This window comes from Humulus lupulus, chromosome 1 (genome assembly GCF_963169125.1).
Source record: "Humulus lupulus chromosome 1, drHumLupu1.1, whole genome shotgun sequence".
Classification (NCBI taxonomy): Eukaryota; Viridiplantae; Streptophyta; class Magnoliopsida; order Rosales; family Cannabaceae; genus Humulus; species Humulus lupulus.
Genome location: NC_084793.1, coordinates 106,143,553 through 106,163,072, shown reverse-complemented (window position 1 = coordinate 106,163,072; position 19,520 = coordinate 106,143,553). Strand labels below are relative to the sequence as shown.

Sequence of the window (19,520 nt, the reverse complement as noted above, 5' to 3'; positions counted from 1 at the left end):
GTACAATATCTGGTAGCTCTAGAACAAGTTCGACACCACGTCCATCTCCCACCTATTGCCTCTGGGAGCCTTGGACCTGGGCAGAGTGATAGGGGCCGTGTTAACTTGTTCCTATGAGTGAAGGGTGACGCTCGAGGTCATGGCCAATGACCTAGGAGCAAAACAGAATAAAACAAACAACCAAGTAGTCAACACCAAAACCAAAGAAGGTCGGTTAAGGTACGGGGGCTCTTCTACGAACTTCTTGGAGGAGTCCCCTCCGGATTAGGTCCGAGATCACTAAGAAGCCGGAGAACCTTGATCGGGAACAGAAAAGAAAAAGAAAGGATCTGGCTATTCCTCTGAGCCAGCCTATGGCAACTCGTTCGGGAACCACCTTTACCCGAGGAGATCCGGGATAGTCTGGACCAGTATTCTTTCCCTAACCTACCCTAGGGCAGCTAGAGCCAATCCAAATTCAGGCAAGATTTAACAACCTAAATGTGACAGTATGGCAAGCATAGGAAAATAAAAGCAGAAGTCCGAAAAACTTACCGTAAAAGGCTGGTCGTGAAGAATGGTGGGTTTCCGGCGACATGAAAGTTAGGATCACGACTTTGAATAGGTGCAGGCGGCCCAAAAGCTTGTCTATGGGACAGGCCGACGTCGTCTGCTCAGGCGAAGGTATGGATACCGGGAGTGTAGGGAACAGGCGACGGCAAATTCGAAGAAGATGATGAAAAATGTCGTCGGCAAACTCGGTCATAAAAGATATTTTTAAGTGTTTTTCTTCTCTGAGAATGTAAAGAATTCAAATGAGAACTTGAGGCTATTTATAAGAGCCAGAAGGCTGCTTTGATCTACCAGTTAGGCGCAATCCCCCCTATCGGACGGTCCTGGATCGTGCAGGGGCATTAATGGATCTACTCGTGTACTGGATCACGGTACCCCCGAGGCAGGATCCGCGCTGCCCCGATCCAACGGCCCAGGATCAGGGTACCTTAATAGTCGTCCATCCAATGATCCACCTTGTCCTAGAGGCAATAATGGGTACACTCGTGTGGATGGGACGCTTCGTAGGTTGAGCCGACGCACTATCCCCTAGCGTGGTAGCCAATCGGGTGTTTGCTAACCTTTCAAGACCTAATGCCGTCAATATGACAATGGCAAGGGAACACGTGCACCCTTCGTGATGAACTGGGGCTCTGGTAAATGAACCTGGATCCTAGTAAACGGTCCGGGCCCCTTGGAGAGCCCGGGGTATCGTAGCAAGGTTCGATTCCATAATTTTTCAGCACGCAGTGCCCCTCACTTGCTGGTCGCCGCCTTAGAAATGAACCGGGAAGTGACGAGATGGTCCAGGAGGGAGACAAGCCTCCATCGCGTGAGCCCAAATGAAAGCTTGGGGGGTAATTGTTATCCCCGTTTCGTCCCGGGTGTCCGAGCCCACCCTCTAAGCCCGTGGGCCGCCCGATTTGGAATCAAGTCCCATATCATGCCTATTTGGCGAGAGGAAAACGGATGTTGGCAGCCCAAGTCTGGGCAAGGCCCAAAGAGTGTCCGGGATTTCGAACTAGGACCTCCGGCAGGGGCAAGAGGGATGGTCCTGGGACCGCTCCCCCAACGCCCCGAGGCGCGGCAGAGAAGGACGCGGCTCGGGAAACCAAGATAGGAGCCGGGATCGCTGTGGATAGTCCTGGACCTTGGTAAATGGTCCGGGATCCTGGTAGATAGTCTTGGACCTTGGTGAACGAAGGGGGACGCGAGTAAACGAACCCGGGTCAGTTGTCCGAGGTTGACAAGGTAAAGTGCCCAAGATACTGACATCGTCCCATGAAGCGTGGGGTTGTCCCCACTCTTAAACCTGCAGAAGAGGCTGCCTCGGGATTGCACGTCGTTGGTTTAGAACTATGCCGCCACAACTCTGACCGTTCTTGTCCCCCAAATCTTCCTTGTAGCTAAGAGAACCTAGACTGAAACCCCAGTTTGTCTCATGCCTTAGATTAAGATAATTTTTGGTTTGGCCCAATGGGCTTAACTTATTGTACGTTTCTTATTTTATTCCTTTGCATTGGGCTCCCATCTGAGAAGCCAGTGATATTTACACCCTTATTGGGCCCGGGTCAGCCCAGCCCAAGCCCAGTGCACTCTTGTGCCTATAAATACGGATAGCGGTGCACTGGGGAGGGGATCGAGACTTGAAATATAGCAGTTACTCTGCAGAAAACTTGTACAAAAACTCCATTGTCAAAGGTTCTCTAAGCTCTAATACAACTGCCTCGTGGACTAAGGCTTATTAACGCCCCAACCACGTATAAACCTTGTCTTTATTCCATAATTCCTTTCTTCTAAGCTCTCTAATCTTCTATTATTAAGGTTTCCGAAAATCTCGGTAAACAATAGTATATTAGGGACTGATATATAACCAAGTTTCAAGTATTAGGCTTAAATAATGGTTTAGAACAAAAATATACAAAATTAGGCTCAAAAGGGGTGAACAACGGATCAAGTAATTTAAGGTTAGCAAGAAAAGCTCCAACGGTCCAAATGATAGCCTAAATCATATTCCTAAGCATACATGATATATTATTTCACCTCAAATAACAAGTAAGCAAGTTCTAGAATCGTAAAAAATAATTTCCACTTTCCATTCATCATTCCACTAACCAATTTCAGCAAGCATAATCAATATCCAAAAACATAAATTTAACATCATGACAAGATATTCAACAAATTTCAAGCTCAATCTCATCCTCAAGATTACAGCTTACAAGAGGCAGTTAAAGTGACTGTTGGAAAGTTCACTATTCAGGAGCATATGTACTATAGCTTCCTCGCTCAACGCAGTAAACTTACTTGGATTAGAAAGGGAGATATGAACACTTCCTTTTTCCATGCTTGTTTGAAAAAACGCAGAGCTGATAACAGTATTGCTTCCTATATTACTGAGCAAGGAAATTTGATTGATGATTTTCAGGAGGTAGTGGCTCACTTTGTTTACCATTTTAAAAGCTACTTAGGTAGTTCGAGCTCGGCTACAGGCAGGATCGATTTGCATTGTATTGAGATGGGTCCCAAGCTCTCCATAGATCAGCAATTGCTTCTCTTAAAACCATTTTCTCGTAAGGAAATTAGGGATGCATTGTTTAGAATTCCCATCACTAAGTCTCCAGGACCAGATGGATTCAGATCTGGTTTCTTCAAAGCATTATGGCAGGATATTGGGGAAGAAGTTTGTTCAGCGATTGGTCAGGGTTTTGCCACAGTATAGTTTCCTTCTGAGCTTCATGAAACTACTCTATCCTTGGTCCCTAAAGTCTCTAATCCAGTTCGAGCTATCGACTACAGACCTATTTCTTGCTATTCTACTTTATATAAGTGTATGGCCAAACTGTTGTGTTCTCGCATGGCATTAGTCCTCCCTGTCCTCATTCAGCCGAACCAGGGTGCTTTTGTTAGGGGTCGTTCAATTGCTCATAACATCATGATATTTCAGGACATAATTAAGAACTATGGGAGGGGTTCAACTTCTCCTAGATGTGCCATTAAAATAGATCTATGTAAAGCGTATGACACGGTTGATTGGTAGTTTCTTGAAGATCTTTTGAGGGCCCTTTGTTTCCCTATGAAATTTATAGGTTGGATAATGGTTTGTGTGAGAAATACTTCTTACTCATTACTTATGAATGGTAGAGTTCAAGGTAGTTTTAAGGGTAAGAAGGGGCTGAGACAAGGTGATCCAATGTCTCCCCTAATTTTTGTGCTTATTATGGAGTATTTGACTAGGAGTCTTCAACATGCTGCTCAGATTTCTAATTTCAGATATCACCCCATGTGTAAGAGCCTTAAGCTACTCAATTTGTGCTTTGCTGATGACTTGATTCTTTTCTGTAAAGGAACTCGTTCGGCTGTGACCATTTTTAAAGAGGTCCTAGTAAAGTTTAGTGCTGCTACTGGTCTCTCTATCAATGCTAACAAGTCCCATATTTACTTTGGGGGAGTCACTGCAACAGAGAGAAGGATTATTGCCCAAGATATTCAGTTTCCTGAAGGATCCTTTCCTCTTAGGTATCTTGGGGTTCCTATGAGGCCTACTAAGTGGAGACATGAGGATTGTGAGATTATTCTTCACAAAATCAGATTGAAACTAATGTCTTGGACCAGTAGGCACCTGTCCTTTGCTGGCTGAATGCTTCTCATTCACCCAGTTCTTTTTGGTCTTAGGAATTACTGGATGAGTGTCTTTATCTTACCTCAGAGCATTATTAAGGAGGTAGAGAAGATTTGCCGAGGTTTTCTGTGGGGAGCTTCAGGGAGCAGAAGGAAGCTTCATATGGCTTCGTGGCATCAGGTGTGTCTCCCTAAAGCATATGGAGGTCTCAGGTTTAGGGATGGGACTAACTGGAATAGAGCTATTTTAGCTAAATACATCTGGGCTGTTTTAGAAAAGCAGGATTTACTTTGGGTCAAATGGATTAAGGATATCTATCTGAAGGGTGTTAATTTCTGGAGTTATATTATGAAACCAGATAGTAGCTGGTATTGGAGGAAATTGTGCCATTTAAGGAGCAAATTCAGTAAGATAGAGATACTTGCTGCTGGGGTTTCAGGGAGGTTTAAGCCTTCGAAACTATATAACAGTACCTTAAACCAGTAGCTGGTGGGTTATAATCATGTAGTTTGGTGTAAGCTGACTCTCCCTCAGCACCATTTTCTTCTTTGGCAGGTGGTTAATGCTCACCTTCTCACAAGAGACAATTTGACCAGAATCAACTTCCAGTTGAACAGCCTCTTATGTCCAGTTTGTGAAGATCACAATGAAAGTCACACTCATCTTTTTTTTGAGTGCTGCCTTTCCAAGATGACTCTTAACCTCATCTTTTCTTGGATTGGGTTTAAAGCTTGGCCTAGTAATTTCAATGGCTGGGTTGTTTGGCTTACTCATGGTCGGATTGGTACTACTGATTCTATACTGTACTTGGTTATAGCAGCTGTTATCTATAGCATTTGGCGGAACAGGAATAAATGTGTTTTTGATGGCTATTCTTTGATAGCAAATAGTATAGCAAAGGAAGTTATAAATATAGTTAAGTATAGATTATACACTGTTAATAATAGAAAGATCTCTATTCAATAGCAGCTTTTCATTAGGAAACTCCAATGTAACTAAGATGTTTTCAGGTGCTATTTGTAAGCTGGTTGTACAAGTTGTTTGTTAGTGTTGGGTGATTTGGCCCTTCGGTTGAACTGGTCAGTTTGTTCAATGAAGTTTCTTTCTTCTTGATCAAAAAAAGATATTCAACAAATGTTATCTAAACTAAAATGAACTAACGGAGTGTTAAATTAAACCCATAGATTTTGTTTTCAGATTTCATTTTCTTTGAATTATACTCATAACATTCACTTTATTTTCATTGGCACTTGTTTTCAATCATTATTCATGTTGGTACTAAACACACTAAAACAAAACTCCAAACATTAACAAAAACTAAACAAATCACACAAAACAAAACTAACAGAAAAAATAAGCTCCCTCCCCCAAACTTAAACTAAACATTGTCCCCAATGTTTAAAAATAAGTAAAGAAAGAAAACTTACCTGGTGCAAATCACTTCTAAAATGGTGGTGGATCTGGAAAAGGATGCCAAGGCGGTGGATGAGGGAAGTACTGGCGGTCTGCCTCTTGGTTTGACCATCAGTAAACTAGCTCAATCTATCTATCATCCTGAGCTCTATGATAATCATGAAGTTCTCCCAAATAATTGTGAGTGTGATGGTTTTGCCGAATGATATAATCTAATCTAGCCAAGTGCAGATCCGATGGAGCCTCAAGTGCCAAATATTGAGGATATGCTTCTCTCCTCTCCTCCTGAGCTGCCCGTGAGCAATCTGGTTGATCATTGGCAAGTATAGGTTCATCAACCACTTATCTTTCCCCTTCCTAGGTTGTGGTACTGATTGATCCAAGGATGGGGCATTGGATTTATACATTGTAGCACGAGAAATGGGCCCCATTGCCTTCCTATAAATATCACTATGGTATTTAGGTACCTCCCAAACTTCACATACACCAATAGTCATTGATCTGTGCCCTAACCTGACAGTAGTAGTCAATCTACATAAATCCCTAATGCTTTGGCGGATAACTCTGCCAATATCAATAGAGAGTCGCGTAATAATAGCATACACCAGAAAACACCTATCAGTTCCCACCTCAGACAAGTGGGTGTTGGACATAAGTCACGCACTCACAAAGAGAGTCCAAACTTTAGCCACACAATTCATTTGATATCTTCATAAATGTTTTAGTTCCCCATTCTGCATGACAAAGGAAGCACCAGGAATTCCTAAAGTTTTTGCCACCTTAGTCCAATCAACTTCACTATGATACGCCAATTGATAGTATTCATCTTCATCTTGAGAAAACATTGGTAATCTATATAGGGCATCAATATTATCAATGGCACACTAAACCGAAACCCCTCGAACAAACACTTTTTTATTAACGGCCCCAGGAAAATTGGCATAAAACTCGTAAACCATTGAACAATTGGCATTCGACATCTTATAATCCACAAAAAGTTGCCAACCTCAGCGTAGAATCTCAATCCAAATAATATTATAAGTTTCTTGAGGGTACGGTTCTTCTTGATATTCTATTCCGTGCTCTTGAATGACTAGACGCTGATATAACCTTTGATAGTGATCAAAGGCATCCTTGTAAATAAATCGCATCGGATCAAACTCTTGAATTGGTTGAGGTGTTGGCGGGATTGGCTGAGTTTGGGGTGATTGGGTGTGGGATGTTGAAGGACGATTAGCGTTCTTAGAAGAGGCAGCTCTAGTAGGTTGTTTACTTGGACCCATACTTACACAATTGATCAAATATGCCACACAAAAAATTTGGCAGCACTTCCCCTAAATTTTTGTAATTTCCTCACTGAATAACTCCAAAAATATCACTCATAGACACTAAATATACTAACAAAGCAGTTCAACAACCCAATTCAATCCCTTAGTAGAAAAGTACTTCAATTAAAACTTCAAAAAGAGAAAACTTACAAGCCTTTAATCTCGAAAGCTGCCCACTCTTGAATTCTCCTTTCAATCTTCAAGTAGCACCAATAGAAAAAAAAATAGGGTTATGGGAAAAGAAAGGAAGAAAGAAATCAATATGGATTAGGAATTATAAATTAGGAAAATGGCCTACAGGTATTTGAAATAGAAGGATAAAGGGAAGAAAATTGAGAGCTTTTTCACAAGAAAAATTGGTTTGGTATGATAGGAAATTAAAAATGAGAAGGAAGGCTTAGAAAAATTGCTTTTAGAACACTTCTCCTCTATTTGACACAGGCGCGCCGCGACCCAGATAAGGCAAGTCGCGACCCACATCAAAAATTGCCAACATTCTCTTTCCCAGGTGCTACAACTCAGCCTCTTCAAGTGGAGGCCCGCCTCTATTTAAAACGCCTATGTTCTCTGTTTTGACCATGGGTCGCGACTTATAAGTCCAAGTGGTGGCCCGCCCCTCCTTTAATTTCTAAGTGCTTTCTGACTTGTGTTAATGTCGCGAATTGCTAGTTCAAGTCGCGACTTGGCCTGAAGACTAAATGAAAAACAACATTTTCATTATTTGCACGAATTTTTTTAAAGACTTTATACTAAAATTTCATATAATTAAAATAAATAAACTTTACAAATCCATAATAAAATTAAATAAAATTGTCCACTAATTAAAAATAAAAACAAAAAAATAAAAGAAAATATAGGAATGCCTCCTATAGCACTGTCGCTAATGTCATTTAGCCAGACGCTGAATACCCCATTTAAAGGGGTTCCAAAATCATCACTGATTTGCACTTTTCCATCGGTCCTTCCAAATAATGCTTTAACCCCTAACCATTTACTTTAGAATGTCTTGTTTTCTCGCTATGAATCTGTACCGCTCCATAAGGTAATGAGACCACAATTGTGAAGGGTCCCGACCATCTAGACTTTAGTTTTCCTAGAAATAACTTCAATCTAGAATTAAATAACATAACTTTTTCTCTCGGTCGGAAATCCTTTCTGATGATCCTTTTATCATGAAAAGCCTTATACTTTTCTTTATAAATCTTAGCATTTTCATAAGCTTCATTTCTAAATTCATCGAGCAGCTCATTCAACTCTAGAAGACTATTCTGCCCCACCATAACTAAATCAACATTCAAAATTTTCACCGCCCAATAAGCTCAATGCTCAAGTTCAATTGGTAAATGACAGGCCTTCCCGAACACCAACCGATATGGGGACATACCAATCGGAGTCTAAAGTCTGTGCGATATGCCCGTAGTGAATCAAGTTTTTTTGACCAATCTTGTAATGCCCCGAATTCTCCGATGTTGTTTAATGGCGAGATTAGTAGGCCGGGAGGGCCATACTTGTTTAATTATGCCATTAATTGATATTATGCATGTATATGTGAATTATATTATCATATGATGTTATATGCGTGCATGTGGGTCCACATTTGACTAATTATGTTGTTTTGATAATTTGGCCCATTGAGGGTGAATATGTGTATTTGGGTGCATAATGTGATTTGTCAATAAGATTCCATTATTATGGAGATATATTCGAGATATTCGGCATGAGACGGTCATATATAATGGATTAGCAGTTTTGTCATAACGGGGTCAATTTTGGGGTAGTAGAAATGTTTATCTGATGATAAATTGGGAATATTTGAGATCAGGGTGAAATTTCGGAGGTTTTGACTATAATGTCCCCGGGGGTATTTTTGGGACCCCGAGCATTAGGTTTTATTTGAGGTTACTTAAGCTTGAAGTAGCTGTCAGATAGAACGTACGATTAGAAAACCTCTCGTTCTCCCTTTCGATAGTTCGTTTTACCGTTTGAGCCTTTTCGAAGATATCTGGAGTTCTAGGAGTCGGAATCAAGTGAGGATCGAGGCATAGCGATCCTAGGAAAGATTAGAAGCTTCTTAACTGAAGGATTTGACGGAAAACAACCCGATCGAAGGTAATCGAAGTTTAAGTTTTGAGTTTTTCCGAGTTTCTAAGCTTTGAATTGATTTTGTAAATTGTTGAGTTTTTGGTTGGTTTGAACCTTGGGTTTTGAGGGTTTTGGAGCTTTGGGAAGCTTGGGAATGTTTTTATGATTGGGGAATGTTTAGGTATGATTTTGGAGGCTTTGAAGTGTTAAAAATACGTTTGAGAATGGCCCAGAGTTAGGGGCCGCGACCCTTATCTTGGGGTGCCGCGACCCTGCCTTGAAAAAGCAGGTGGGGTTCTTTGGACCTGCTGGGCGGCGCGGCCCTTGATGGAGGGTGCCGCGGCCCTTGCTTCAGGAAGTTATGGGGGCCGTGGCCCAAGGTGCCAGGGCCACAGCCCTTGCCCTGTTTTCACCCCGTTTGCTCGTTTTCACCCCGGGAACTTAGCTATAGGCCTCAGGAGTATTCCTACTACTTGGATTAGTTGGGATTCATCTTCCGGAGGCTAGATATTGGTGTGGGAACCTATGTTGACCATTATTATTGATGATGTCCCATGTTTGGTTATGATTAGGTAACCGTTAAAGGACTAAAGTTTGATCGTTCTCATGGGTCGTTCTTTTAATCATTCTAGCTCCAATCTGATGTAAGAAAACTGCACCCTGTGTATATGTGACATGCATGATTATTATTGAGTCATGTTGATTGATAAATGTGGACATGGATTGCCTATCAAATGCTAGCAAATGTTGAATACTTGTATATGTACTGATTAGTCAGGGACACTGACCTAAAGAGTCAGAAATGGCATAGCGTCATGAACGCCGAGCCAAATGAAGATTAGATCTAATCGATATCAGCAAAGAATGACTCATATGGGGTATTAACGCTGGACCGACCCTAAGGTCGATGAAATTATAAGCGCTTGTCTGGTCTAAGACCAGTTAATCAGAGCCAGGGCATATGGCCTCGGTGACTGTTTGTCACATGGCTAGGGAACGCTGTTCCAGGGTTATGACTGTAAGTCATGAGGAAGGTTATGTTGGTGACTAATCACCATACACCTATCCTGTTCAAACTTGTGAAAGGTTCTTTTATCAGTTAAGCCCGAGTGACCCTAACGTCACATGGCTAGAGGGGGTTGTACCCACTTTTGTGACTGTTGCGACTGTCACCTATTGGTTTGGACTGATGGTCCTGGATGATTATTATGATCATTGTTGATATTATCTCATGCTTTATTGTGTTTTCTTGCTGGGCCTTGGCTCATGGGTGCTATGTGGTGCAGGTAAAGGGAAAGGAAAGCTCACCCAGCCTTGAGTGGAGAGCTTAGGTGGTGATGTGTACATATGCAGCCGCTTGACCACCACGGCCAAGGCGTTCTCAGAGGAACTAGGGGGTTTACCCTATTTTTCCGCTTAGTTCGGCGGGATTGTAAATTTGATACTGTAATGACCGTTTTGTACTGAGAACAACTTGTAAATGTTTTGGTTAGCTCTGCAGAGCAGTTTGTAATGAAAATATCCATTTCATTTTTAGTAGTTTTTCACCTTAACCTGTTAATTACACTTAGGGCACGTTTTTGACCAAAGGACTCGGGTAGCGGGTCAAATTTCCGGTCCACCGTTCACCGTAACTATTCTGGGGTAACCAGGGCGTTACAAATCTTTCCTTGATGTGTTTATAGTTTTTTCTAAAATACTTTTAATTTCCCTGTTTGACACTTCAGCTTGACCATTAACAAGTGGATGATAAAACAAGGCCTTTCTGTGATGAAATCCATAACGAGTGCATAGAGCTGTGAATGATTTATTCCAGAAATTACTACCTCTGTCACTAATAATGGCTCTTGGAGTACCAAACCGAGTAAAAATATTCTTATGAAGAAATTTAAGTACCTCCTTTCCATCACAAGTAGGAGTTGCTGCAGCTTCCACCCATTTAGAAACATAATCTACTGCTAGCAAAATGTGCTTATTATTATAGGATGATGGGAAAGGTCCCATAAAATCTATTCCCCACACATCAAACATCTCAACTTCCAGAATTCCAGTCATTGGCATTTGATATCTTCTGGATATATTACCGATCCTTTGGCAATGATCACAACTCTTAACAAAGGCATTAGCATCTTTACATAACGTAGGCCAATGAAACCCACATTGCAAAACTTTTGCTGCTGTTCTTGTTCCCCCAAAGTGACCACCACAATGTAGAGTATGACAGCAAGTAAGTATGGAAATTATTTCCTCTTCTGGGACACATCTTCTAATCACTTTATCAACACAATGACGAAAAAGAATGGGCTCATCCCAATAATAATGCTTCACTTCCGAATAGAACTTTTTTAGTTGTTGCCTTGACATGTCCGGAGGCATAAATTTAGCTACCAAATAGTTGACATAATCTGCAAACCATAGTATCTTCTCTTCACATTCAATCAAAAATAATTGTTCATCCAGAAAATTTTCATCTATTGGCTCGTCTTTAACATTATGCTCTTCTTCTTTTTCCAATCTAGATAAATGATAAGCAACTAGACTTTCTGTCCCCTTCTTATCACGAATCTCCATATCAAACTCTTGCAATAATAGGACCCATCGAATCAAGCGAGGTTTAGCATCCTTTTTGTTCATAAGATACTTAATAGTTGAATGATCTATGTAAACAATCACCTTATTACCAATGAAATATGGCCTAAACTTGTCAAATGCAATGATTATTGCAAGTAATTCCTTCTCAATAGTTGCATAATTTAATTGAGCATTATTCAAGGTTCGAGTAGCATAATAAATCATTCAGAATACCTTGTCAACTCGTTATCCAAGAACCGCTCCTACTGCATAATCACTAGCATCACACATTAATTCAAAAGGAATTTCCCAATTTGGTGATACAACAATTGGAGTAGATACCAATTTCTCCTTCAGTGTGTTAAACGCCCATAAACAATCAGAATCAAATTTTAATACCACACCATTCATAAGTAAAGTGGATAAGGGCTTCGAATTTTTTTTTAAAAGTGCTCTATGAACCTCCTATAAAATCCAGCATGGCCCAAAAAACTTCGAACCCCTTCAACAGATGCCGGAGGAGGTAAATTTTCAATTGTTGAAATCTTGGCCATGTCTACCTCAATTCCATGGCATGAAATCTTGTGGCCCAAGACTATTCCTTCTGTCACCATAAAGTGACATTTCTCCCAGTTTAATTTTAAATTTGACTCCTCACATCTTTTTAGAATCCTTTCCAAATTAGCTAAACATCCATCAAAAGAGGGTCCAAAGACTGAAAAGTCATCCATAAAAATTTCAATACCTTTTTCTACCATGTCTGAAAAGATAGACATCATACATATTTGAAAGGTGGCGGGAGCATTACATAACCCAAATGGCATCCTCTGAAAGGAAAATGTTCCATAAGGGCATGTGAAGGTAGTCTTTTCCTGATCCTTCGGTGCTATAGGAATTTGATGATATCCCGAATATCCATCCAAGAAGCAATAATAAGGATGATCTGCCAATCTATCTAGCATCTAATCTACAAAAGGTAAAGGGAAATGGTCTTTCCTGGTGACCTTATTTAGCTTATGGTAATCAATACAAATTCTCCACCCCGTTACCGTATGAGTTGGAATAAGTTCATTATTATTATTTTTTACCACCGTCATGCCACCTTTCTTTGGAACTACCTGGACATGACTAACCCAAGCACTATCAGATATTGGGTAAATTAACCCTGGATCCAACCATTTAACGATTTCTATCCTTACCCCTTCTTTCACTGAAGGATTGAGCCTCCTTTGAGCTTCAATACTAGGCTTACCATCCTCCTCCATTAATATATTGTGCATGACTGTTGAAGGACTAATACCCTTAATACCCTAAGAAGCTTCTCTTCTTCAGTCACAGACAAAGAAGCTAAAATAATAACTGGGAAAGTGTCATTCTTACCTAAGTAAGTGTACTTAAGAGGATCAAGTAAGGTTTTTAACTCAAGAGTTGGTGGTTTCTCAATGGATGCGAGAGGTCTCTCAGGCACTTGCCCCAATTCCTCATATTTCTTTTTATAAATTTGCCCTGATGAATTCAACCACTTAATATACTCACTGTCTTCAGTACAAGCACATTCTTCAAGACATGCAATCAAACTCAACTCCAGTGGATTCTTAATAGACTGGACCCCTTTACTTGGTTCCTCCAATACACTAACACAAAAACACCTGTCACTGGCTGAAGGATATTTCAAAGCTTTGCAAACATTAAAAACAACCTCATCACCATGTACTCTAAGCCTTAACTCTCCCTTCTGAACGTCTATCAACGCTTGCCCCGTGGCCAAAAATGGTCGTCCCAATATAATAGGCACGTCCTCATCTTCCTCCATATCTAATACAATGAAATTTGCTGGGAAAATGAACTTATCTACCTTTACTAGAACATCCTCTATAATACCTCTCGGGTGTGCTAATGAATGATCAACCAGTTGAAGAGTACCAATAGTGGGTCTAGCTTCCCCCAAACCAAGCCTTTTAAATACAGACAACGACATTACATTTATGCTTGCACCTAAATCACATAAAGCTCTCTCACAATGAAAGTTTCCAATGGTGCAAGGTATAGTTAAGTTTTCTGGATCTCTTAACTTTTGAGGAGGCTTCTTTTGAATAATTGCACTACACTCTTCAGTTAATGCAACAGTTTCATAATCCTCCATTTTTCTCTTATTAGAAAATACCTCCTTCATAAACTTCACATAACTAGGCATTTGTTCATAAACTTCACATAAATATCCAACTGAAAGGTGGCGGGAGCATTACATAACCCAAATGGCATCCTACGAAAGGCAAATGTTCCATAAGAGCATGTGAAGGTAGTCTTTTCTTGATACTCTGGTGCTATAGGAATTTGATGATATCCCGAATATCCATCCAAGAAGCAATAATAAGGATGGCCTACCAATCCATCTAACATCTGATCTACAAAAGGTAAAGGGAAATGGTCTTTCTTGGTGACCTTATTTAGCTTACAATAATCAATACAAATTCTCCACCCAGTTACCGTACGAGTTGGAATAAGTTCATTATTATTATTTTTAACCATCGTCATGCCACCTTTACTAATTGGACATGACTAACCCAAGCACTGTCAGATATTGGGTAAATTACCCATGCATCCAACAATTTAATGATTTCTTTCCTTATCACTTCTTTCATTGAAGGATTGAGCTTCCTTTGAGCATCAATACTGGGCTTACTATCCTCCTCCATTAATATACGGAGCATCACTGTTGAAGGACTAATACTGTAATGCCCTGGATTGCCAAGACCGTTACACTATGTGTTTATAGAGTGCTAGACTCGCTAATCAAGTCAGTTAATTAAAAATGTGTTACTGAAACTATAAAAGTACTAGGGTTAAAATGTTTTGGTCTCAAAAGTCACATGTTTTTTCATAAAGAAACTTTTCCTGTTTACACGGGATCCCAAAAATGTTAAGATTGAACCGTTTACAAAAGATTCAAGAACTAAATACAATATCAAGCCATATTAAGGCAAAACAGACAGTTAGGCAATCCCTGTCCTGATCCACTCCTCGACCATGGCGATCGAACAGCTAGCTATGTACATTCTACCCCACAGCTCTCCATCTCAGGATTGGTCCAATGTGCATTTGCCTTTACCTGCACCACGTAGCACCCGTGAGCCAAGGCCCAGCAAGAAAACACAACAACAGAGCATAAGCAATCAGCAGAAAAATCAATATCTCATGTTGCAACACATATTCTTAATCATATCAACACTTAAAATAGTCAAGTATTCAACATACTAAACATATCAATTCATATCATACACCAAATCACATATGATAACTAGCGTTAGTGTCCTCAGGTCGCACCCTCCGTTATCCCACTGACTTCGGGCCGCTTAAACCGAGCTCAGTGAATATTAAGCTATCCTCGGCTACCAGTAGCCAAGCCGCGCCCTGTGCGCAAATATTGTGTACGACACCCTTAGGCCGCTATCACATGTCCCATGGCATAACACCATCATTGACATAATACAAATATCGGGAGCACTTAGTCCCATCACAAACATATAACCGGGTGCAGTTTTCTTACCTTTCGATTCGCTAGCTTTGACCACTTGACTTCTTGAGCACGATCCCTCTCGAGCCCTAGTGCTCACCTAAACACAACCATAGGTCAAAGTCATCACCAAACCTCAAGTCCAAAACCTAGCCTCGGGACCAATCCCGAGCCCCCGGGAAGTCCTAGTTCTACCAAACAAGGTGGTGGAACCAAACCCCGAACCCTTGGTCAAAAACCCTTGAAAATAACCCTAAAATCCCTTTCTGAAGACAGGGTAGCGCTACAACGCTCATTGGAGGGCGCTACAGTGCTACAAATAGAACCAAAATACCCTCAGCATGCATGGCCTAGTGCTACAGCGCCCAAAGGCTAGCGCTGTAGCGCTAGTCACAGACAGGCAACAACTCATTTTCCCTTCCTGCGATTTCCTCGAGCCAAACTTAACCAAAACTTCTCCAAACCTTCACCAAACTAAAAAAAAAGCTTATTAACACACTCCACTCATCCCAAGCACTGTAAATACTCAAAACCCAATCACATGCATCCCTAATCTCAAAATTCACCATTGTTGCTCACAAACTTCAGAAGCTCATCAAAGACAATCAAACCTTCAAAGTTCAAAGCTTAGAATTTCATACCTTTAATGGAAATTCGATTTCAAGACAACCTCTACACCTCCTTGGCTTGCTCTTCCTCAACCTTTGGCCTGATTTCCCTAAAGTTCCCATCAAATCCAGCTTATGCACCATAGGCCAAAAACTAAAACCAGAAACTGAAGAAGCTACAAAGTCTTACCTCAAGTGTGGTGTGTTCTTTCTTAACCCTTGCCAATTCTTCAAGCCTAGCTTACGATCCTTGATGCTCAGCCTAACCTAGCTCTCCTCTGAGCTTTGCTCCAAGAAAACCCAAGAAAAATGGTGAGAGAACCACAAACCGACCCTAGAGAAAACAGCTCTGTTTTCCTCCCTTTTCTTTTTCTTTCTTTTCCTTCTTTCCTCAGACTTCTCTATTATTCTACAATTCCCACTAAGTATAAAGCCTTATCTTATCTATCTCTGAGAAGCCAATTGACCAAAATGCCCTCCCTACTAATTCTAAACCCTTTAATCCACTTAGGGGCATTATAGTCATTTTACCCAATTCCCGCTAATTCCTCGAGTGTCTCTAATATTTTCCGCTTACTTCCCGATACCTAATTAATCACCAACTATATTCCTCGATATCAAAATAGACCCCAATATATTCTCTAAATTCCCATTTATACCCCCAGGCTCACCCCGAGCCGAGTCTAAATCCCCGCCATGACTTTTCCGCTAAACCGCTCACTAGGATCGTCTCGAGTCTCAGATCACAGATATATCCACATAATAATGTGGTCTCAACAATTATCACATATATATATACAGTTATGCCCATAATCGCCAAAATTACAATTATGCCCTTCTAACCTAATCAAGGCCTATATGCATACTAATACACATAGTCATGCATCTCAAATATTCAAATAGTCATATAACATGCTTTAAATCATTAATGATGCATTTTACTCATTAAAGTCACACATAATTCCCATTATGCCCTCCAGACACACTAATCAAGGCCCTTAATCCTTATTAGCAAATTTGGGTCGTTACAAATACCCTTAATATCTGCCAAAGTCCATCCATTTGCTAATTTGTGAGCCCTCAATACCGTAAGAAGCTTCTCCTCTTTAGTCACAGACAAAGAAGCTGAAATAATAACTGGGAGAGTGTCATTCTTACCTAAATAAGCGTACTTAAGATGATCAAGTAAGGTTTTTAACTCAAGAGCTGGTGGTTTCTCAATAGATGGGAGAGGTCTCTTAGGCACTTGCCCCAATTCCTCATATTTCTTTTTATAAATTTGCCCTGATGAATTCAACCACTTAATATACTCACTGGCTTCAGTACAAGCACATTCTTCAGGACATGCAATCAAACTCAACTCTAGTGGATCCTTAATAGACTGGACCCCATTACTTGATTCCTCCAATACACTAACACAAAATGTGACGCCCCATGTCACTATGGCTACTTTCTGGAATGACGACTGGCCCTACAAACCAACACGAGTCTTTTCAGCGTGCTTTGTCCTCACTCACATGCTTCCTAGGAAAACTTTCCAGGAGGTCACCCGTCCCTAGATTACCCAGGTCAAGGACGCTTAACTTTGGAGTTCTCAAGTGATGGGCTACCGAAAAGAAGATGCATCTTGTTGATATAGGTAGTACCCATCAATCCATTTAAGCCTTATTCAACTGTGTAGTCCCATACCTACACAGTCTTAGAATCATCACACTTGACCTTCCCCAGGCGGTGTGGGATTGCACAACTTACCTGGTCTTTCCCCTTACGGATCACGGGATTCTGGATGTCACAATCACCCCCCTTACGAGCCCGACGTCCCCATCGGCCACACTTCTGGCTGGGTCAAGGATCTGATACCATTTGTGACGCTCCACGTCACTATGGCTGCTTTCTGGAATGATGACTGGCCCTACAAACCAACACTAGTCTTTTCAGCGTGCTTTTTCCTCACTCACATGCTTCCTAGGAAAACTTCCCAAGAGGTCACCCATCCCTAGATTACCCCAGGTCAAGCACGCTTAACTTTGGAGTTCTCAAGTGATGGGCTACCGAAAAGAATACGCATCTTGTTGTTATAGGTAATACCCATCAATCCATTTAAGCCCTCTTCAATTGTGTAGTCCCATACCTACACAGTCTTAGAATCATCACACTTGACCTTCCCCGGGCGGTGTGGGATTGCACAGCTTACCCGGTCTTTCCCCTTACGGATCACGGGATTCTGACTGTCACACAAAAACAACTGTCACTGGCTGAAGGATATTTCAAAGCTTTGAAAACATTTAAAACAACCTCATCACCATGTACTCTAAGCCTTAACTCTCCCTTCTGAACGTCTATCAACGCTTGCCCTGTGGCCAAAAATGGTCGTCCCAATATAATAGGTACGTCCTCATCTTCCTCCATATCTAATACAATGAAATTTGCTGGGAAAATGAACTTATCTACCTTTACTAGAACGTCCTCTATAATACCTCTGGGTGTGCTAATGAACGATCAACCAGTTGAAGAGTTCCATTAGTGGGTCTAGCTTCCCCCAAACTAAGCCTTTTAAATGCAGACAGGGACATTAAATTTATGCATGCACCTAAATCACATAAAGCTCTCTCACAATGAAAGTTCCCAATGGTGCAAGGTATAGTAAAGTTGCCTGGATCTCTTAACTTTTGAGGAAGCTTCTTTTGAATAATTGCACTGCACTCTTCAATTAATGCAATGGTTTCATAATCCTCCATTTTTCTCTTATTAGACAATATCTCCTTCATAAACTTCACATAACCAGACATTTGTTCTAGAGCCTCTGCAAAAGGAATGTTAATGTGAAGCTTCTTAAATACCTCAAGAAATTTGGAGAATTGTTTGTCAATATTTGCCTTTCGAAACCGTTGAGGATATGGAATCTTTGGTGTAGGCTTAGTGTATTTTAGTTTTTCTGTCTTTGGAAGTTCTTCAATAACCTCTACTTGTATTGGACTAGTAACATGTTGATCCTCTGTCTTCTTCCCCTTGTCATCCACTGTAGGTCCATCATACTTACTCCTACTCCTCAGAGTGACAACTTGACATTGCTCTTTAGGATTTACCTCTGTGGAACTAGGAAAATTCCCTTGCTGCCTACTAGAAAACATTTGAGCCAATTGACCTATTTGTGTCTCCAAACTCCCGATTGAAGACCTTGTCTCTGTCATAAATTGATTTAATTGATTTGGCTAAATTGTTGGTGGGTTCCTTTGAGGGTGTGGTGGTGGATGAGATGGGTGTGCGTTTGGATCATAATATGGTCTAGAATGTAATCCATAAGTTTGTTGATAAGGGGTTGTTGAGTTGGGTACTGTGGATATTGTGGTTGTAACCCTTGATTATTTTTCCAAGATAGATTAGGGTGATTTTTCGAAGCAGGCGTATAAAAATTGGTATAAGTGTTGGATGCAGGTCTTGAAAAATTACCAATAACTTGTGCTTGTTCCAAAGGCATATTATTCACATCAGTTGAGCAACTAGATGTGCTCAGACATTGTTCATAAGAATGTGGTCCCCCACAATTCTCACAACTCACGACATTCTATACTTGTATTGCTTGTGCGGTGAGATTAGTCTGTTGCAATTGCTTGGTTAGAGATGCCACTTGAGCAGTCAATAGCGCAATTGGATCAACTTCTAAAACTCTTGCTATTTTCTTATTCTCACGCTCAATAGGCCAATTATAGTTATTCATAGCCATCTCTTCCAATAATTCATATACTTCATTAGCACTTTTTCTCATAAATGCTCCTCCTGATACTGCATCTATAATTGTCCTTGTATAGCCCCCCAAATCATTATAAAAAGTATGAACCAACATCCACTTCTCT

General features: G+C 40.8%; 1 protein-coding gene across 1 annotated transcript; it reads left to right on the top strand.

Annotated features, from left to right (window-relative positions):
• The first annotated feature begins 3,625 nt into the window (after nt 1–3,625).
• LOC133819318 (uncharacterized) lies at nt 3,626–4,636 on the top strand. The gene is made up of 2 exons (XM_062252525.1): nt 3,626–4,047; nt 4,204–4,636. Exons 1-2 carry the CDS (start codon nt 3,626–3,628, stop codon nt 4,634–4,636), a joined length of 855 nt encoding a protein of 284 aa, XP_062108509.1.
• The last annotated feature ends 14,884 nt before the right edge of the window (nt 4,637–19,520 follow it).